General features: G+C 37.2%; 1 protein-coding gene across 3 annotated transcripts in view; it reads right to left on the bottom strand.

Moving 5' to 3' along the window:
- Positions 1-23067, bottom strand: part of DIAPH2 (diaphanous related formin 2) — an 856317-nt gene that overhangs the window by 576692 nt on the left and 256558 nt on the right. For all 3 annotated transcript variants that reach the window (XM_036839916.1, XM_036839917.1, XM_036839915.1), the window contains 4 exons: positions 22492-22610; positions 20494-20610; positions 17662-17780; positions 1856-1920 (listed from right to left, as the gene is read on the bottom strand). In XM_036839916.1, the coding sequence (XP_036695811.1) occupies positions 1856-1920; positions 17662-17780; positions 20494-20610; positions 22492-22610 (420 nt within the window). The remainder of the gene's footprint in view (positions 1-1855; positions 1921-17661; positions 17781-20493; positions 20611-22491; positions 22611-23067) is intronic.

Below are 23067 nucleotides of genomic sequence, written 5' to 3'. Positions count from 1 at the left end.
GCTGCAACAAAGAAGCCCCCCTGCCACAACTAAGGAGCCCACCTACCGCAACTAAGACCCAGAGCAACCAAATAAATAAATAAATATTTTTAAAAAAATTGATCTGATTCTATACTCCCAGCCTCCTTGCCAGAGTTATCTTCTCCTGTGTGCTTCTCAAGCATGCTGTCCACACAAGCACACTACAATTTTGCTCTACAAATGGTTTATTAGTACACTTGCAGAGAGGCACACAAGGCTTCTGCTTGTAATTTAAAACGATCTTAATCTGTAAACCCAGAGTAGGAATCAGAGAAGCCTGAGATATGTGAGCTGGAAGACTTCTTACAAGTCCACTAACGTTATTCTCTCCTTTTAAGGATGAAAAAATTAAGATCCAAGGAGAGTAAGTAGCTTAAAGTCACAGCTAATTAGCAGAAACACTGAGATCACATCTTACAACTACCGCTTCTCATTCTAGCTGCCCCCCTTCATTTTTCTTTTTCTTTTTTTTTTTTTACTACTTTATTCTGCCTCTTAAAATCACCCAGAATAAGAGAAGGCACACAGATAACCACTGGGAGACCATACATGTTTTCATTCTAAATGTTGGCGAGGAGAATAAAGCATCAAACACTGAAATTTCTTTTTTATTATTTCAGGACTCCTTTTCCAATAACAGATGCTTACAGAAATTTTTACCAGATAGATCATCACAATTTGCTCCAGTCTTGTGGTATCTAATCACAGTGCCAGAGAAAAAGAGATCCTAAGATTTTCAAAGGGAATTTCAAATGTGCTACTTAAAACAAGAACATTAGAAATATAAAGGTCTACTAATCGAAAAGTGTACAGTTTCCTTCACCAATAAAAATGACGGCTTCACACAAACATTTTATGCTCAAGCCCTTAAAATCTATTCTAGTAACAGAAAGAGCAAAAATATTTCTTCAGATGCCCTGAAGTAACTTCAGTAATACTCTGTAATTTCTAGAGTGATAGCAAAAGTGATTATCTAATCTCCAAGGTAAGTCATAACTTTGAAGAGACAGCAATATGTAAGCACTTTATCTTGCTGTCAAAAGACTCAAAACTGTAGAGCTTTTAGACTTGAGCTTCAATCCTTCTCCTTCCACCAACAGGAGAGAAATACTATACTAATGCTTTATAGGGTCTAAAACCAAACAATGCCACTTTCGGTAGAAGCTCATAAAATTGTAGCTATGCTTTCATGAAAAAAGGAAAAGACCATCTGAGATCTAAATAAAATTCAGATATTCATAAAGTTGGCATTTACATAAGGCATTACACAAAGAAAGGGGAACCTCAAATTCCACCAAGACTACATACATGGAGTAGCAGCATCACTTTAAAAATGGTAATTACAAAATTCAAAGAAGGTAAGTCTAAGCAGAGAGAGACAAAGAGGAAGAAAATATTGCATCATTCTGTTTCTATCAATAGCACTGATTTAAAGAACATAACAGATAAGACTAGCTAAACATCTCCACAGTTCTCCAAGGAGCTACCTACTGTTAAGTGAGAGCTGCAGGAAAGCAATGGGGGAATGTGTTTTGGTTGACCATTTCAAACTATATGCTTCCAGCAACCTAATTTTATTTCATTTATCACTTTAGTAGAATATGGTTAGTGTTCTTTTCCGTAATGGATTAAAGGTGATGAGCAGGGAACAGTAGCAACCTTATCTTTTCGGGAAAGAAATCAATATTCTGTGGTGGTGCCTGAATCCAGAAACATAAAGAACTATATAACTGAAATAACATTTATAAGCCCTCGTATAAGGAAACAAGGTAGAATATGTATTGTGATTAAATTTTACATTTCATAATTACGGCCAGTATTTGATAAGTCTTACCTTCTTTGAAAATTCTGCTGCTTTTTGTTCACTTTCTTCAACTTTTGCCTTGTTCACACAAGAATCTATTAAGATTGAGGAAAAATGATTCGAAATTATTGCATTGGATCACTAGGCAAATGACGGCTGCCAGCCTATAATTCTACTATGTAAACTATCATTTTTATGTCAATTGCTGTTAGAGGGAAATTGACCTATACTGCACGTAAAACATAAACTACCAGGTTTCTTTTCTATACTAACTGAATTCAATGATAGTATTGTTGAGGCACAAAACCAAGCATCCAAGAATATATTTGACTCAATCATCATCATTTTAAAGGTATTCCATTATTTACCAACTTTAACAATTATAGAACTCTTTAAAAATTTTTTGTAGTTTATTATGGGTGGAGAAGTGCCAAAGAATCTATGCTATGCTTAAGATTATTAAAGATCAGGAACTTCCCTGGTGGTCCAGTGGTAAAGAATCCGCCTTACAAAGCAGGGGACTCGGGTCCGATCCCTCGTCAGGGAACTAAGATCCCACATGCTGCAGGGCAACTAAGCCCGCACACCACAACTACTGAGCTCCTGCACCTCAGCTAGAGCCCACATGCCGCAAACAACAGAGCCCACGTGCTCTGGAACCCACACGCCACAACTAAAGAGCCAACGTGCCCTGGAGTCTGTACGCCACAATGAGAGAAAAGAAAACCTGCATGCCACAACTCGAGAGAAGCCCACGCGATGCAACGAAGAGCCCGTGCCACAACGAAGAGCCTGTGCCACAACGAAAGATCCCGCATGCCTCAACGAAGATCCCGCATGCCTCAACGAAGGTCCCGCATGCCACAACTAAGACCCGATGCAGCCAAAAATTTTTAAAAATAAAATAATTTTTTTAAAAAATCAACAAGCTCATCTTAAAATATCATATTAAAAAAAAAGATTATTAAGGCTCAAAATGGCCCTTAAAATAAGGCTACAGGGGAAGATACAATAACATTCATTAATTCAGGCTTCCTAAAGAAAGATTTCACTTGAACAACTTCTAAACAGGGGCAGAATATAGTATTACGTAAATAAGAAAACAAACATCAAACTTCCCAGGTCTAATCAAACACTCCAAAATATAAATAAGTGAAGAACCTCTTTTGGGAGAGATTCTCAATACTGTATATACAGTCTATTCTGTATACCTATACCTAGCCATCCTATACCTATTTATTTACCTAAAAGAAATGAAAGCATATGTCGATAACCAGAGTTGTATGTGAATGCTCATAGCAGCTTTATTTATAATAGCTAAAACCAAGAAATAATCCAAATGTCCATCAACAAGTAAATGTATAAACAGATTGTGCTATATCGATATACCGTAAAAGTACTCAGTTATGAAAACGAATGATACATGCCAATACCACAACACAAATGAACCTCAAAATAATTATGCTGAATGAAAAAAGCCAGCAAAGAAAGTACATGCTGTATGTTTCCATTTACATAAAATTTTAGAAAATAAAACTAGTCTATACCAAGAGAAAGCAGATCAGTGATTGTCTCACGATGGGGAGAAGGGGGAGGCATGGGAAGAAGACTACAAATGAGAATGCAGAAATTTTAGGGGGTGACAGAGATGCTTATTATCTTTTTTAAAAATTTTATTTATTTTCTTATACAGCAGGTGCTGATCAGTTATCTATTTTATACATATTAGTGTATACATGTCAATCCCAATCTCCCAATTCATCACACCACCACCACCACCCCGGCACTTTCCCCACCTGGTGTCCATACGTTTGTTCTCTACATCTGTGTCTCAATTTCTGCCCTACAAACCGGTTCGTCGGTACCATTTTTCTAGGTTCCACATATATGCGTTAATATATATTTGTTTTTCTCTTTCTGACTTACTTCACTTTGTATGACAGTCTCTAGATCCATCCACGTCTCTACAAATGACCCAATTTCATTCCTTTTTATGGCCGAGTAATATTTCATTGTATATATACACATACCACATTTCTTTATGCATTCGTCTGTCAATGGGCATTTACGTTGCTTCCATGACCTGGCTATCGTAAATAGTGCTTCAGTGAACATTGGGGTGCATGTGTCTTTTTGAATTATGGTTTTCTCTGGGTATATGCCCAGTAGTGGGATTGCCGGGTCATATGGTAATTCTATTTTTAGTTTTTTAAGGAACCTCCATACTGTTCTCCATAGTGGCTGTATCAATTTACATTCCCACCAACAGTGCAAGGGGGTTCGCTTTTCTGCACACACTCTCCAGCATTTGTTGTTTGTAGATTTTCTGATGATGCCCATTCTAACTGGTGTGAGGTGATACCTCATTGTAGTTTTGATTTGCATTTCTCTAATAATTAGTGATGTTGACCAGCTTTTCATGTGCTTCTTGGCCATCTGTATGTCTTCTTTGCAGAAATGTCTATTTAGGTCTTCTGCCCATTTTTGATTGGGTTGTTTGTATTTTTAATATTGAGCTGCATGAGCTGTTTATATATTTTGGAGATTAATCCTTTGTCCATTGATTCGTTTGCAAATATTTTCTCCCATTCTGAGGGTTGTCTTTTCATCTTGTTTATGGTTTCCTTTGCTGCGCAAAAGCTTTGAAGTTTCATTAGGTCCCATTTGTTTATTTTTGTTTTTATTTTCATTACTCTAGGAGGTGGATCAAAAAAGATCTTGCTGTGATTTATGTCAAAGAGTGTTCTTCCTATGTTTTCCTCTAAGAGTTTTATAGTGTCCAGTCTTACATTTAGGTCTCGAATCCATTTTGAGTTTATTTTTGTGTATGGTGTTAGGGAGTGTTCTAATTTCATTCTTTTATATGTAGTTGTCCAGTTTTCCCAGCACCCCTTATTGAAGAGACTGTCTTTTCTCCATTGAATATCCTTGCCTCCTTTGTCATAGATTAGGTGACCATAGGCACGTGGGTTTATCTCTGGGCTTTCTATCCTGTTCCATTGATCTATATTTCTGTTTTTGTGCCAGTACCATAATCTCTTGATTACTGTAGCTTTGTAGTATAGTCTGAAGTCAGGGAGTCTGATTCCTCCATCTCCATTTTTTTCCCTCAACACTGCTTTGGCTATTCGGGGCCTTTTGTGTCTCCATACAAATTTTAAGATTTTTTTCTTCTACTTCCGTAAAAAATGCCATTGGTAATTTGATAGGGATTGCATTCAATCTGTAGATTGCTTTGGGTAGTATAGTCATTTTCACAATATTGATTCTTCCAATCCAAGAACATGGTATATCTCTCCATCTGCTGATATCATCTTTAATTTCTTTCATCAGTGCCTTATACTTTTCTGCATACAGGTCTTCTGTCTCCCTAAGTAGGTTTATTCCTAGGTATTTTATTCTTTTTGTTGCAATGGTAAATTGGAATGTATCCTTAAATTCTTTCAGATTTTTCATCATTAGTGTATAGGAATGCAAGAGATTTCTGTGCATTAAATTTGTATCCCGCTACTTTACCAAATTCATTGATTAGCTCTAGTAGTTTTCTGGTGGCATCTTTAGGATTCTCTATGTACAGTACCAGGTCATCTGCAAACACTGACTGTTTTACTTCTTCTTTTCCAGTTTGTTTTCCTTTTACTTCTTTTTTTCTCTGATTACCATGGCTAAGACTTCCAAAACTATCTCGAATAATAGTGGCAAGAGTGGACATCCTTGTTTTGTTCCTGATCTTACAGGAAATGCTTTCAGTTTTTCACCACTGAGAATGATGTTAGCTGTGGGTTTCTCATATATGGCCTTTATTATGTTGAGGTAGGTTCCCTCTACGCCCACTTTCTGGAGAGTTTTTATCAAAAACGGGTGTTGAATTTTGTCAAAAGCTTTTTCTGCATCTATTGAGATGATCATATGGTTTTTATTCTTCAATTTGTTAATATGGTGTATCACATTGATTGATTTGCATGTATTGAAGAATCCTTGCATCCCTGGGATAAAACCCACTTGATCATGCTGTATGATCCTTTTAGTGTGGTGTTGGATTCTGTTTGCTAGTATTTTGTTGAGGATTTTTGCATCTATATTCATCAGTGATATTGGTCTGTAATTTTCTTTTTTTGTAGTATTTTTGTCTGGTTTTGGTGTCAGGGTGATGCTGGCCTCATAGAATGAGTTTGGAAGTGTTCCTTCCTCTGCATATTTCTGGAGGAGTTTGAGAAGGATGGGTGTTAGCTCTTCTCTAAATGTTTGATAGAATTCACCTGTGAAGCCATCTGGTCCTGGACTTTTGTTTGTTGGAAGATTTTTAATCACAGTTTCAATTTCATTACTTGTGATTGGTCTGTTCATATTTTCTATTTCTTCCTGGTTCAGTCTTGGAAAGTTATACCTTGCTAAGAATTTGTCCATTTCTTCCAGGTTGTCCATTTTATAGGAATAGAGTTGCTTGTAGTAGTCTCTTAGGACGCTTTGTATTTCTGCGGTGCCTGTTGTAACGTCCCCTTTTTCATTTCTAATTTTCTTGATTTGAGTCCTCTCCCTCTTTTTCTTGACGAGTCTGGCTACTAGTTTATCAATTTTGTTTATCTTCTCAAAGAACCAGCCTTTAGTTTTATTGATCTTTGCTATTGTTTTCTTTGTCTCTGTTTCATTTATTTCTGCTCTGATCTTTATGATTTCTTTCCTTCTACCAAATTTGGGTTTTCTTTGTTCTTCTTTCTCTAGTTCCTTTAGGTGTAAGGTTAGATTGTTTACTTGAGAGTTTACTTGTTTCTTGAGGTAGGCTTGTATTGCTATAAACTTCCCTCGTAGAACTGCTTTTGCTGCATCCCATAGGTTTCAGACCATCGTGTTTTGGTTGTTATTTGTCTCTAGGTATTTTTTGATTTCCTCTTTGATTTCTTCAGTGATCTCTTCGTTATTTAGTAATGTATTGTTTAACCTCCATGTGTTTGTGTTTTTTACGTTTTTTTCCCTGTAACTGATTTCTAATCTCATAGCATTGTAGTCAGAAAAGATGCTTGATATGATTTCAATTTTCTTAAATTTACTGAGGCTTGATTTGTGACCCAAGATGTGATCTATCCTGGAAAATGTTCCGTGCGCACTTGAGAAGAAATTGTAATCTGCTGTTTTTGGTTGGAATTTCTTATAAATATCAATTAAATCTACCTGGTCTACTGTGTCATTTAAAACTTGTGTTTCCTTATTAATTTTCTGTTTGGATGATCTGTCCATTGGTGTAAGTGAGGTGTTAAAGTCCCCCACTATTGTTGTGTTACTGTTGATTTCCTCTTTTATAGCTGTTAGCAGTTGCCTTATGCATTGAGGTGCTCCTATGTTGGGTGCATATATATTTATAATTGTTATATCTTCTTCTTGGATTGATCCCTTGACCATTATGTAGTGTCCTTCCTTGTTTCTTGTAACATTCATTATTTTAAAGTCTATTTTATCTGATATGAATATTGCTACTCCAGCATTCTTTTGATTTCCATTTGCATGGAATATCTCTTTCCATCCCCTCAACTTCAGTCTGTATGTGTCCCTAGGTCGGAAGTGGGTCTCCTATAGACAGCATACGTATGGGTCTTGTTTTTGTGTCCATTCAGTGAGCCTGGGTCATTTGGTTGGAGCATTTAATCCATTAACATTTAAGGTAATTATTGATATGTATGTTCCTATTACCATTTTCTTAATTGTTTCAGGCTTGTTTTTGTAGGTCCTTTTCTTCTCTTGTGTTTACCACTTAGAGAAGTTCCTTTAGCATTTGTTGTAGAGATGGTTTGGTGGTGCTGAATTCTCTTAGCTTTTGCTTGTCTGTAAAGCTTTTGATTTCTCCGTCGAATCTGAATGAGATCCTTGCCGGTTAGAGTAATCTTGGTTGTAGGTCTTCCCTTTCATCACTTTAAATATGTCATGCCATTCCCTTCTGGCTTGAAGAGTTTCTGCTGAGAAATCAGCTGTTAACCTTATGGGAGTTCCCTTGTATGTTATTTGTTGTTTTTCCCTTTTTGCTTTCAATAATTTTTCCTTGTCTTTTATTTTTGTCAATTTGATTACTATGTGTCTCGGCGTGTTTCTCCTTGGGTTTATCCTGTATGGGACTCTCTGCGCTTCCTGGACTTGGGTGGCTATTTCCTTTCCCGTGTTAGGGAAGTTTCCGACTATAATCTCTTCAAATATTTTCTCTGGCCCTTTCTCTCTCTCTACTCCTTCTGGGACCCCTATAATGTGAATGTTGTTGCGTTTAATGTTGTCCCAGAGGTCTCTTAGGCTGTCTTCATTTCTTTTCATTCTTTTTTCTTTAGTGTGTTCCGCAGCAGTGAATTCCACCATTCTGTCTTCCGGGTCACTTATCTGTTCTTCTGCCTCAGTTATTCTGCTACTGATTCCTTCTAGTGTAGTTTTCATTTCAGTTATTGTATTGTTCATCTCTGTTTGTTTGTTCTTTAATTCTTCTAGGTGTTTGTTCTTTAATTCTTCTACGTCTTTGTTAAACATTTCTTGCATCTTCTCGATCTTTGCCTCCATTTTTTTTCTGAGGTCCTGAATCATCTTCACTATCATTATTCTGAATTATATTTCTGGAAGGTTGCCTATCTCAAATTCATCTAGTTGTTTTCTGGGGTTTTATCTTGTTCCTTCATTTGGTACATAGCCCTCTGCCTTTTCATATTGTCTATCTTTCTGTGAATGTGCTTCTTTTTCCACAGGCTGCAGGATTGTAGATTTTCTTGCTTCTGCTTTCTGCCCTCTGGTGGATGAGGCTATCTAAGGGGCTGGTGCAAGTTCCCTGATGGTAGGGACTGGTGGTGGGTAGAGCTGACTGTTGCTCTGGTGGGCAGAGCTCAGTAAAACTGTAATCCGCTTGTCTGCTGATGGGTGGGGCTAGGTTTCCTCCCTGTTGGTTGTTTGGCCTGAGGCGGCCCAACACTGGAACACACCTGGGCTCTTTGGTGGGGCTAACGGCAGACTCTGGGAGGGCTCACGCCAAGGAGTACTTCCTAGAACTTCTGCTGCCAGTGTCCTTGTCCTCATGGTGGGACACAGCCACCCCCCGCCTCTGCAGGAGAGCCTCCAACACTAGCAGGTAGGTCTGGTTTAGTTTCCTATGGGGTCACTGCTCCTTCCCCTGGCTCCCAATGCGCACACTACTTTGTGTGTGCCCTCCAAGAGTGGAGTCTCTCTTTCCCCCAATCCTGTTGAAGTCCTGCAATCAAATCCTGCTAGCCTTCAAAGTCTGATTCTCTAGGAATTCTTCCTCCTGTTGCTAGACCCCCAGGTTGGGAAGCCTAACGTGGGCCTCAGAACCTTCACTCCAGTGGGTGGACTTCTGCGATATAAGTGTTCTCCAGTTTCTGAGTCACCCACCAAGCAGTTATAGGATTTGATTTTAATGTGGTTGCGCCCGTCCTACTGTCTCATTGTGGCTTCTCCTTTGTCTTTGGATGTGGGGTATCTTTTTGGTGAGTTCCAGTGTCTTGCTGTCGATGATTGTTCAGCAGTTAGTTGTGATTCCGGTGCTCTCGCAAGAGGGAGTGAGAGCACGTCCTTCTACTCTGCCATCTTGAGATGCTTATTATCTTGACTGTGATGATGCTTTTAAAGGTAGACACAAATATCAAAATTTATCAAATTTTATACTTTAAATGTAGGTCACTTTTCTTATATCACGTATACCGCAATAAAGTTTTTTCTTTGCTGTAAAGAACTGTGTGGCTGGAATAAGGTAACTAAGGAAGAAATTGGGAAATGATGAGATCAAAGGGGGGCCAGATCTGTGCAGTACTGGCACTGGTAGGTAATCATTTTGATTAAAATTTCATTGGGAGAGGGACCTTGAAGATGGCTGAGGAGTAAGATGTGGAGATCACCTTCCTCCCGATAAATACATCAAAAGTACATCTACATGTGGAACAACGCCTACAGAACACCTACTGAACGTTGGCAGAAGACCTCAGACTTCCCAAAAAGCAAGAAAATCCCCATGCAACTGGATAGGGCAAAAGAAAAAAGAAAAAAACACAGACAATAGGGACAGAACATGCACCTCTGGGAGGAAGCTGTGAATGAGAAAAAGTTCCCACCCACTACGAAGCCCCTTCACTGGCAGAGATGGGGGGTGGTGGGGGGAAGTTTCAGAGTCACAGAGGAGAGTGCAGCAACAGGGGTGCAGAGGGCAAAGTGGAGAGATTCCTGCACAGAGGATCAGTGCCAACCAACACTCACCAGCCTGAGAGGCTTGTCTGATCACCCGCCGGGGCAGGTGGGGGCTGGGAGCTGAGGCTCTGGCTTCAGAGGTCAGATCCCAGGGAGAGGACTCGGGTTGGCTTTGTGAACACAGCTTGAAGGGGGCTAGTGCACCACAGCGAGCTAGGAGGGAGTCCGGATAAAAGTCTGGACCTCCCTAAGAGACAAGAGACCACTGTTTCACAAGGAGAGGGGATTCCTTCCCTGTCTGCCCACAGAAGGCAGAGCACCGCCTAAACAAGCTCCAGAGACAGGCGTGAGCCACAGCTATCAGATCAGACACCAGAGATGGGCATGAAACACTAACACTGCTGCTGGAGCCACCAAGAATCCTGTGTGCAAGCACAGGTCATTATCCATAGCCCCCCAGGAGCCTGTGCAGCACACCACTGCCAGGGTCCCGTGATCCAGGACAACTTCACCAGGAGAACACAAGGTGTGCCTCAGGCTCCTGCAATGTCACACTGGCTTCTGCCGCCACAGGCTCGCCCCACATTCCAATTATAACTACCGTACCCCTCCCTCCCCCCTGGCCTGAATGAACAAGAGCCCCCTAATCACCCGATGCTTTAGCCCTGTCCTGTCTGGGCGGAAACAGATGCCTGAGGGCGACCTACACACACAAGTAGGGCCAAAACCAAAGCTGAACTCGAGGAACTCTGACAATAAAGAAGAGAAAGGGAAATTTCTCAGTGCAGCCTTAGGAGCAGCGGATTAAATCCACACCAACAACTTGATATACGCTGCATCTGTGGAATACCTGAATAGACAACGAACCTTCCCAAAATTGAGGCGGTGGACTTTGCGAGCAATAGGAGCTTGGGGTTTGCTGTTGTGACCGATTTGTTTCTGATTTTTATGTTTATCTTAGTTTAGCTGTTAGCACTTTTTATCATTGGTGGATTTCTTTATTGGTTTGGCTGCTCTCTTCTTTTTTTTTTAGTATTATTATTATTTTTTCTTTCTTTTTTTCTTCCTTTTCTTCTGAGCCATGTTGCTGACAGGGTCTTGGTGCTCCGGCCTGGGGTCAGGCCGGAGACTCTGAGGTAGGAGAGCAGAGTTCAGGACACTGGACTACCAGAGACCTCCCGGCCCAATGTAGTATCAACTGGCGAGAGCTCTCCCAAATATCTCCATCTCAGTGCTAAGACCCAGCTCCACCCAATGGCCAGCAAGCTCCAGTGCTGAAGCCCTATGCCAAATAACTAGCAAGACAGGAACACAACCCCAACCATTAGCAGAGAGACTCCCTAAAATAATAATAAGTTCATAGACACCCCAAAACACACCATGAGATGCGGCGCTGCCCCCAGAAAGACAAAATCCAGCCCCAACCACCAAAACACAGGCAACCGTCCCCTCCACCAGAAAACCTACACAAACCACTGAACCAACCTCACTCACTGGGGTCAGGCACCAAGAACAACGGGAACTACAAACCTGCAGCCTGCGAAAAGGAGACCCCAAACACAGTAAGTTAACCAAAATGAGAAGACAAAGAGATACGCAGCAGATGAAGGAGCAAGGTAAAAACCCACCAGACCAAACAAATGAAGGGGACATAGGCAGTCTACCTGAAAAAGTATTCATAGCAAGGATAGTAAAGATGATACAAAATCTTGGAAATAGAATGGAGAAAATAAAAGAAACGTTTAACAAGGACATAGAAGAACTAAAGACCAAACAAACAATGATGAACACAATAAATAAAATTTAAAACTCTCTAGAAGGAATCAATAGCAGAATACCTGAGGAAGAAGAACGGATAAATGACCTGGATGATAAAACAGTGGAAATAACTACTGCAAAGCAGAATAAAGAAAAAAGAATGACAAGAATTGAGGACAGTCTCAGAGACTTCTGGGACAACATTAAGCACACCAACATTCAAATTACAGGGGTCCCAGAAGAAGAAGAGAAAAAGAAAGGGACTGAGAAGATATTTGAAGAGATTATAGTTGAAAACTTCCCTAATATGGGAAAGGAAATAGTCAATCAAGCCCAGGAAGCACAGAGAGTCCCATACAGGATAAATCCAAAGAGAAACATGCCAAGACACATATTGATCAAACTATCAAAAATTAAATACAAAGAAAAAATATTAAAAGCAGCAAGGGAAAAGCAACAAATAACATACAAGGGAATCCCCATAAGGTTAAGAGCTGACCTTTCAGCAGAAACTCTGCAAGCCAGAAGGGAGTGGCAGGACATATTCAAAGTGATGAAAGGGAAAAACCTACAAGAAAGATTACTCTACCCAGCAAGTATCTCATTCAGATTTAATGGAGAAAGTAAAACCTTTACAGACAAGCCAAAGTTAAGAGAATTCAACACCACGAAACCAACTTTACAACAAATGCTAAAGGAACTTCTCTCAGCAGGAAACACAAGAGAAGGAAAAGAACTACGATAACAAACGCAAAACAATTAAGAAAATGGTAATAGTAACATACATATCAATAATTACCTTAAATGTTAATGGATTAAATGCTCCAACCAAAAGACACAGACTGTCTGAATGGATACAAAAATAAGACCCGTATGTATGCTGTCTACAAGAGACCCACTTCAGACCTAGAGACACATACAGACTGAAAGTGAGGGGATGGAAAAAGATATTCCATGCAAATGGAAATCAAAACAAAGCTGGAGTAGCCATTCTCATATCAGACAAAATAGACTTTAAAATAAAGACTATGACAAAAGACAAGCAAGACACTACATAATGATCAAGGGATCAATTCAAGAAGATGATATAACAGTTGTAAATATATATGCACCCAACATAGGAGCACCTCAATACATAAGGCAAATGCTAACAGCCATAAAAGGGGAAATCGAAAGTAACACAGTCATAGTAGGGGACTTTACACTCCACTTTCACCTATGGACAGATCATCCAAAATGAAAATAAATAAGGAAACACAAACTTTAAATGACACATTAAACAACATGGACTTAACTGATATTTATAGGACATTCCATCCAAAAACAACAGAATACACTTTCTTCTCAAGTGCTCATGGAACATTCCCCAAGATACATCATACCTTGGGTCACAGATCAAGCATTGGTAAATTTAAGAAAATTGAAATCATATCAATTATCTTTTCTGACTACAATATTATGAGACTAAATATCAATTACAGGAAAAAAACTGTAAAAAATACAAACACATGGAGGCTAAACAATACACTACTAAATAACCAAGAGATCACTGAAGAAATCAAAGAGGAAATCAAAAAATACCTTGAAACAAATGACAATTAAAACATGATGACCCCAAACCTATGGGATGCAGCAAAAGCTATTCTAAGAGGGAAGTTTATAGCAATACAAGCCTACCTCAAGAAAAGAGAAAAATCTTAAATAAACAACCTAACCTTACACCTAAAGCAGTTAGAGAAGGAAGAACAAAAAAACTCTAAAGTTAGCAGAAGGAAAGAAATCATAAAGATCAGATCAGAAATAAATGAAAAAAAATGAAGGAAACAATAGCAAAGATCAATAAAACTAAAAGCTGGTTCTTTGAGAAGATAAACAAAAGTGAAAAACCATTAGCCAGACTCATCAAGAAAAAAAGGGAGAAGACTCAAATCAACAGAACTAGAAATGAAAAAGGAGAAGTAACAACTGACACTGCAGAAATAAAAAGGCTCATGAGAGATTACTACAAACAACTATATGCCAATAAAATGGAAAACCTGGAAGAAATGGACAAATTCTTAGAACAGCACAACCTTCCAATACTTAACCAGGAAGAAATAGAAATTATAAACAGACCAATCACAAGCACTGAAATTGAAACTCTGATTAAAAATCTTCCAAAAAACAAAAGCCCAGGACCAGATGGCTTCACAGGCAAATTGTATTAAACATTTAGAGAAGAGCTAACACCTATCCTTCTCAAACTCTTCCAAAATATAGCAGAGGGAGGAGCACTCCCAAACTCATTCTACGAGGCCACCATCACCCTGATACCAAAACCAGTAAAAGATGTCACAAGGAAAGAAAACTACAGGCCAATATCACTGATGAACATAGATGCAATAATCCTCAACAAAGTACTAGCAAACAGAATCCAACGGCACGTTAAAAGGATCATACACCATGATCGAGTGGGGTTTATCCCAGGAATGCAAGGATTCTTCAATATACACAAATCATTCAACGTGATACACCATATTAACAAACTGGATAAAAAGCATATGATAATCTCAACAGATGAAGAAAAAGCTTTTGAGAAGATTCAACACCCATTTATGATAAAAACTCTCCTGAAAGTAGGCATAAAGGGAACCTACTTCAACATAATAAAGGCCATATATGACAAACTCACAGCTAACATCATTCTCAATGGTGAAAAACTGAAACCATTTCCTCTAAGATCAGGAACAAGACAAGGTTGCCCACACTCACCGCTATTATTCAACATAGTTTTGGAAGTTTTAGCCACAGCAACCAGAGAAGAAAAAGAAGTAAAAGGAATCCAAATTGGAAAAGAAGAAGTAAAACTGTCACTGTTTGCAAGTGACATGATACTATACATAGAGAATCCAAAAGATGCTACCAGAAAACTACTAGAGGTAATCAATGAATTTGGTACAGTAGCAGGATACAAAATTAATGCATAGAAATCTCTTGCTTTCCTATACACTAATGATGAAAAATCTGAGAGAAAAATTAAGCTAACACTCCCATTTACCACTGCAACAAAAAGAATAACATACTTAGGAATAAACCTACCTAAGGAGACAAAAGACCTGTAGGCAGAAAACTATAAGACACTGATGAAAGAAATTAAAGAGAATACAAACAGATGGAGAGATACACCATGATCTTGGATTGGAAGAGTCAACATTGTGAAAATGACTACACTACCCAAAGCATTCCAGCAATTCAATGCAATCCCTATCAAACTACCAATGGCATTTTTCACAGAACTAGAACAAAAAATTTCACAATTTTTATGGAAACACAAAAGACCCTGAATAGCCTAAGGAATCTTGAGAAATAAAAATGGAGCTGGAGAAATTCGGCTCCCTGACTTCAGACTATACTCCAAAGCTACAGTAATCAAGGCAGTATGATATTGGCACAAAAAGAGAAATATAGCTCAATGGAACAGGATAGAAAGCCCAGAGATAAACCCACGCACATATGATCACCTTATCGTTGATAAAGGAGGCAAGAACATACAATGGAGAAAAGACAGCCTCTTCAATAAGTGGTGCTGGGAAAACTGGACAGCTACATGTAAAAGAATGATACTAGAACACTCCCTAACACCATACACAAAAATAAACTCAAAATGGATTAAAGACCTAAATGTAAGGCCAGACACTATAAGACTCTTAGAGGAAAACATAGGCAGAACACTCTATGACATAAATCACAGTAAGACCCTTTTTGACCCACCTCCTAGAGAAATGGAAATAAAAACAAATGGGACCTAATCAAACTTAAAAGCTTTTGCACAGCAAAGGAAACCATAAAGACCACAAGACAACCCTCAGAATGGGAGAAAATATTTGCAAACAAAGCAACTGACAAAGGATTAATCTCCAAAATATATAAGCAGCTCATGCAGCTCAATATCAAAAAAACAAACAACGAAATCCAAAAATGGGCAGAAGACCTAAATCGACATTTCTCCAAAGAAGATATACAGATTGCCAACAAACACATGAAAGGATGCTCAACATCAATAATCATTAGAGAAATGCAAATCAAAACTACAATGAGGTATCACCTCACACCAGTCAGAATGGCCATCATCAAGAAATCTACAAACAATAAACGCTGGAGAGGGTGTGGAGAAAAGGGAACCCTCTTGCACTGTTGGTGGGAATGTAAATTGATCCAGCCACTATGGAGAACAGTATGGAGGTTCCTTAAAAAACTAAAAATAAAACTACCATATGACCTAGTAATCCCACTACTGGGCATATGCCCTGAGAAAACCATAATTCAAAAAGAGTCATGTACCACAATGTTCATTGCAGCTCTATTTACAATAGCCAGGACATGGAAGCAACCTAAGTGTCCATTGACACTACGGTCCACAATAGATTTTAAGCCAATACAAGTATTTGGAAACAGTCCCTTATAACTCTCTCAACAAATATGAAATAAGCTACTGAGTTTATTAAGCTCAGGGAAAAATATGCAGTGAGGCCAACATTCACATTAATTGCAGGGGCAGGGTACATTGGCACAAGCTTTCTGAAAAGCATTTGGCCTTTCAAAGTTCACACCCTCAGAGGAATCAATCCTAAGGAAATACTGAGAAGAAGCCAAATATTTATATAAAGAATGTTCACAGTAAATTCATTTATAATTATAAAAACCTGAAAACAATCTGTATGTACAATAAGAAAGGACTGGTCAAGATGATTATGACATTCTATAAAATGGAATATTATATAGACATTCAAAGTCACGTTTTGAAGGTTAATATTGAAAAATTCTAATAATATAATGCTCCATGAAAAATCAGCATATAGATATATAGAAGAGGAATAGAGGAGGGTGGGAGATAGAGTGAGAGCAAGAGAGAGAGAGAGAGAGAGAGATGAAGATGGAGATGAAGATGGAGATCACAAGACATACTGAGCTGAACAGTGAGTAATGGTGAAATGTACTGAGCTTGAAAAGTGTAATTGGTGCTTTATTTTGTCACTTACATAAGTCTCCAGATTGCCTATGATAAGTGAGCATTAGTTTCACAATCAGATGAGAATAACACATGATAAATAACAAGGAATTCATCTTTGAATATTACTGTGAGTCTTCCCTGGGCTATGGAGTGAAGAATAACATATAACTGGTATTCAACAGCTGTTGTTTCCTACCTTTAAAGACAAAGACAAATGAGTTCATGCTTGAATCGTAGCAATAGTGATTTCAATTAGGTATAAATAAAACTGCTTAACTATAAGGTCATATGGCATAGTATATTTCACAAGAGAGGTTTCACATCATCCATCAGAGATTGTTCCAGAAAGTGTAGCTAGCTACCAGTCTCAGATAATATAAGGTCATTTCCACAACAATCCAAGTAGATGAACATGATCACCTCAAATTCTTTCCCAGCTCTAAGCTCTATGAAAATATAAAGCGATCTACTTTAATAGAATTAAAAGGTCTTAAGTTACTGAAACCAACCTGTATTTCCTTTCTCAGACCTGAACACTAATAACATAGCATTACTAATTAGACCCTGTTGTTCACGTGATTTCTACAAAACCACAAATGTACCAGCATAAATTGAATCAATGGATTTCAGAGTCATGTTTCTAAAAAGCAAGGCATTCACTCCTAATGTAATGTTTTTGGTGCGGCATTGACTTTAAACTGAATTCAAGAGTGTTGAAACTTAACAAATAGATTAGTATTTCCAATCACAGAGGCAGAACTCTCGTGATCATCATAACTAATAATTATAGCAAATGAGTACCCACAGACACAATGACTTACCAGATATTAATAGAGGAAGTTTAGTGAGAGAGCTACACTTAAAAAGTGTCTATTAGACAGAAGAGAGTAAAACACAATCAAATGACATTGAGGGTTATATCACATACCTATCAGATGAGTGAAATCAATGTCTAATCTTTGTCTGTACTTGAAATCTGGGTCCATACCACTGCAGTGCAGCACTATCTGTGAAACACATTCCTCAACTATTTTGTAATACTGTGGCCTGCAAAAGAGAAGAAGTAATCTTGAATACCTTTTCTACCTATACAAATCAATTTTCTTAAGAAGTGATTCTGCATGATAAAGAAAACGAGGTCATTTTCTAGCAGGCTAAAAAACCCTTTTCTAGCCATTACACTCACTCAGGAGGAATATGCCTAAGCTTAAAGATGGGCTGGATGTTATAGTGCAAAACCCATTGTAATATAATCAACTGTGAACACTTAGTGACTTAATACTCTAGTTTGCAGGGATTCATGCTTGTGTTCAAAGATACTTATCAACCTTATCTACTTACTTAAGCTATTGTTCCTGAAGTTAATAAAAACAAATGACTCTTTAGTTCTACATCTATGGATACAGAAATGGTTCCAGGCCTCTCCAAGTTCTAAATTTCAATAAGGAATGAGTACCTTGGCATTACATGGCAAACAATGTATTGAATTTACTGCCACACTTTTACTCAAGATAGCTATAACAGCTTTTACAAAACTGGACTCAGCCACTTATGTTACAGACTACTCCAAAGATCTATTTATACACATATTTTAAAAGATCCATTTTATAGACGCATACACACTAAATATGCATGGCGATAGCTTCAATTTGTTCAAAGTGTCAAAGGTTTTGAAACATTTCCTAATTCTGTAATCTATCAAGGTAATTCTGGCCTTAAAAATGACCACTTACATACTTCAAAAAATTTAAAAAGGCATTTTTTGCATTAAAATTCGGGGAAAATTTAGTATTTATCAGCAGCTAATAAATTCAACAGAGAAAAATCAGAAAGAAATACTACTATGGACAAACTATGACATAAACATCCCTAAAATTAGTGTGCTGATAACTAGCCAACCTACTAAAAGTTTGCAAATAAAGCCAAACATATTCTAATTGCTCTTATATGTCTTTTGTTATGGGGCTGATCTCAAGGATAAGAATAAATAGTAATATGTATTACACATCTGAGGCTTTTTCAAGTCATCATCAGGTCTAGGGTAAACAATATTGGATTATAATCAATCTAGTCAATGACTCTGGGTAAACAGGGAAAACACAATTTGTGTCTTTCAGGACAAATTAATTATCCATAAGTAGAATAAAAGTGCTAGTCGCACATCTACCTCACATGGATGTTCTCAGGATGAAAAGGATGTCATGTTAGAACTTCTTGTTTATTCAAAGTTACTGAGAAATGGATGGTTTAACACAAATTATTTCCCCAGGTAACTATGTACCCATGGGCACAGTACCCCTTTAGTTGCCAGCACTTATTTGAGAAAACAACAATCATTTTGGTTGGATTACTATATTTCCTGCTTAAAAAAAAACAGCATATTTTGAACATTTTTCTATGTCTCTGTAACATCATGATGCCCATCAGTTATTGCAACTGGCCTGAACTATAAGAGAACTATAATAGTTCTCTATGGACTTTAGAATTGTCATTTTTGTTGTGACTGTACCCGACCCCATGGTAGCCTTCCTTTGCCCTTTAATCAAGCAAGGTTTGAGAAATCAGAGAACCTAGGTTGCTAGAATTTCATGCATATTAGAGTACGAAGAACAACTAAGAGTCTCTTAAACAGTTAAATATAAGATCATGGTCACCAACTTATGGATAATTTCAGTCATTCAGAAACCCTTCTCTAATTTTCTGGTTTTCAGATATATTACCAGAACTACACTCTGAAATTTCTGACTTTATGGATTATTATTATATTCGTTTATTTAGAAGAATTACATTGCTGTGTATAAAGCTGAAATATTAGTATTATTATTTTCTTAGATAAGATCACACCTATTTCTAGATAAATACTATACAAGAGGAATAACAATAGTCTTATTAAAATATACAAGGACTTAAAATGCTTACTAAAGAGCAAATGTTATCATTGCTGTTTTTATTATTATTAAACTTCTGAAGGAGGGCTTCCTTCAGCTACCAGGTTCAAAAAAATATCCACATCCACACACCCTGTGCACACTAAAATTAAAGCACTTTTACCACATTACAATATAGTGATACTATCTCTATATTCTATTGTTCCTACCACCACATTATATAAATTCATGGGAAGTGTGGCAGATACTGCTAGATGTCCTATGATGCCCACTCTTCTCTTTTTCCTTTACTATTTGAACTTTATGTTTACCTGTGTATATTGCTTGCCAGAATAATATTTCCCATTTCCTTTCACTTATTGCTTCATAAAATCATCTCAGAACTTAGTGGTTCAAAACAATAACATAATCTTATTATCCCTCACATTTTTGTGGGTAAGAAATTCAGGAGGAGCCAATCAAGTCCGTTGGCTCAGATCTTACACATGGCTTCAGCCAGCTAGAGAGAGACCTAGAAGAATAGGTGGACTGAACATAAAAAAAAAAAAAAAAGTACGAGGACTTAAAAGTTCTACCATAGACTCTTCAGAGCTTACTCTGTGCCACAAAAAAAATTCATCATAGGGTCAGTAAAATCTGTTGGGTTCATTGCTACTGAAATGGCATACCTCATTTTTATAAGTATATTCTTCTGTCCCAATTAAAAATAGATTTTGACACCTTTTTAAAAATGTTATCTAGAGTCGTCAAACTCTTATACTCCATGCATATATATATATATGCATATACTGTCTAGACCCCACTACATTGTTAATTTTCCTTTAATATCCAATTCAAATTATACAAATTGTACTCTCATAACAGCCTCTTACCTGATATAATAATCATTTCTGATGAGCAAAAAATGTTGTAGAATGGATAATAAGTAATTTTCAGCAGCAGTGTCCTTCAACATATTATACAGAAGATGGTACACTTCATTCATATCAGTGGAAAGTAAGTAAAGGAAAAAAATCAAAGATTCTTGATAACAGTTTCATTCATAACAAAAGCAGCTTCAGTTTTGAAAACACTGATATATCATTTTGTTTGCATTACTGTTTCTAAACCTTCAACTCCATGTTCCAGTATTTAAAACATTTCCAAAACGAAATTTAACCTGTGGATCACTTTAACCTTTTAACAAGTGAAAGAGACTTAGAGTATTTCCAAGACCATTTAATCATTAAACGCTTAAATGATCAGCTGTTCATTATATTTTAAAATTCCAGCTTATAGTTGGTACCATTGGAACAGCAATGCCATTAATGAAAATGTTTTTTTCTTGACCTTCCTGTGGTTGTGATGGGAACCTATATTATGCATGCAAGCCAATACTCCTGTCTTTTCACTGCCCACATAAGATAGTAAGGCAAATAAGCATTGTGTGGGCTGCTAGAAGTTCATAAAAACCAGTTTTATTTTATACAGATGAAATACTTACTACATATGAAATCATTACTGTTTGCATTCATTTGTATGTCATTATCTGATAAGGAACTTGAAACATATTTTTCTTAGGATATAAAAAGAGTGGTAGAAGTTTAAATGCTTTTAGTAAACTAGAAAACAGATTTAAAAACTGGATTCACTTTTATAAGAAAAGCGAGGACCTAGAAAAATCGATGTAAAAGAAAAGGAGAAGAGGAGATGTAATTCAGCATCTTAAAAATAACCTGAAATGTCAACGTTTTCTCTGAAATAGAATTAAGTATGTGATGGATTACTTCTTAGACCCCATGTACGAGTGTTGTGTTAAAGTCTCATAAGGTCCTCTCGATGGCTGCGGAATAGATCCAAAAATAGCTTTCTGATGAAGAGAAATTTATATAAAGCAAGATATTTATTAATTGATATAAAAAGCATTTAATATTATAGAGACCACTGTAGACTAGAGTCACTGATGAAGGATAAGAAATTACTAGAAATTATCTCTCATAATAACAAAATTGTTATTCATTGCACTTATCCAGTACTCATGTGTAAGATGCTTTGATAGGAACATTGGAGGAAAAAGTTGAAACACTTGTGCCCTCCATCTCATAGGCACAAAGAAGTGTATATAAATAAGGCAGATGCAAGCAAAGTACTGTAGAGTGAGAAGGAAGATGGAAGAAGACGTTATAGAGAAAAACTCCAGCTCAAAGGTCATTTTGGTTCCGAAGTATTTCCCAATTTCCCCAGAACCCATAAGTAAGAAATTTAATGGGTGCGAAACAAATGGCCAGCAATGCTATGACAACCATCTTTTAGGTCTAAAATCATTTTGTATAAAATCATTGCCATAGGAAGATTATATGCTAGTTGTGTTTGACTCAAATGCTTCTACTCTAGCATCCTTGTTATAGTCAGACCCTATCACATCTAAACTTTTTTTCCCCCCGCTAAGGAACCAAAATATTTGGATTGAGAATAAGACATCTATTTGAATTGAATGATATCTCTAAATCACTGGAGTACCATTTAATAAACTGAAAAAGTATATTACCTATAGTCACATATGAACTCACTGAATTTTTCCCCCAAAAAATCCTTATCCATGAGGAATACTGCCTTAGGCTCTTGTCTATTCAAGACCACTGAGCAGAGTATACCTATAATGCAGCAAGCCATTGTGCGGATTTCAATACAGTCTATGTAAATTATCAGGACAGTCTGACAATTCTTCAACATGAATCTCAAGGACAGCATCATCGTGAAGTTCTAATATAAATAAATGGATATAAATTGGGCTAGCAGACAAGAATTCTAATAATGGTTCACAAAATCACCCACAAATCCCTTTTTCACAGTACATGCAAAATGATTTCTGTGGTTCGTCAAAAGGATATTCCATTTCTGCTCGAATGTCATTGAGACGGTGTGATAATTCAGTTAGATCGTCCTCTTTGTTCTCATCAAATACTTTCAACTGAATATCAAGCTCGTCATTCTCTTTTTCTTTCAGATCCTAATATATAAACAGAAAACTTAACAGACGAATAACAGTTTGACAACACCATACTTTGGCAATAAAGGCCTGACACTATTATTCATCTACATACACAGAAGCAATTTCAAATATTGACCCAGGCACTTGGTTTCCTGAAAGAAAGTAAATGTACTCTGTTTTTCTATTTTAAAATGAAAGAACCTCATTGCATTCACAGCATTTCTTTTCATGCTCCAGATTTTGACAATTCACATTAAAAAATTAACAATCACTTTCGCAACGGAAAAAAACTAATTGCTACAAACCCAAATTAAATGCTGTCGCTTTGACTAAACACACTAATCAAAGATCGCAAAAGAACTCATGCAGTTAGAACATTCACATATGCCTCTGGCAAAAAATGCGAATATAGATCAATTGTATTAATGAAGAACAAATGCAAGGATATATTCAAGCACAACAGTCCCAAGTATGG

Source organism: Balaenoptera musculus, chromosome X (assembly GCF_009873245.2).
Source record: "Balaenoptera musculus isolate JJ_BM4_2016_0621 chromosome X, mBalMus1.pri.v3, whole genome shotgun sequence".
Taxonomy (NCBI): domain Eukaryota; kingdom Metazoa; phylum Chordata; class Mammalia; order Artiodactyla; family Balaenopteridae; genus Balaenoptera; species Balaenoptera musculus.
The sequence above is the reverse complement of the archived record's forward strand: the minus strand, read 5'-3'. Positions and strand labels throughout refer to the sequence as shown.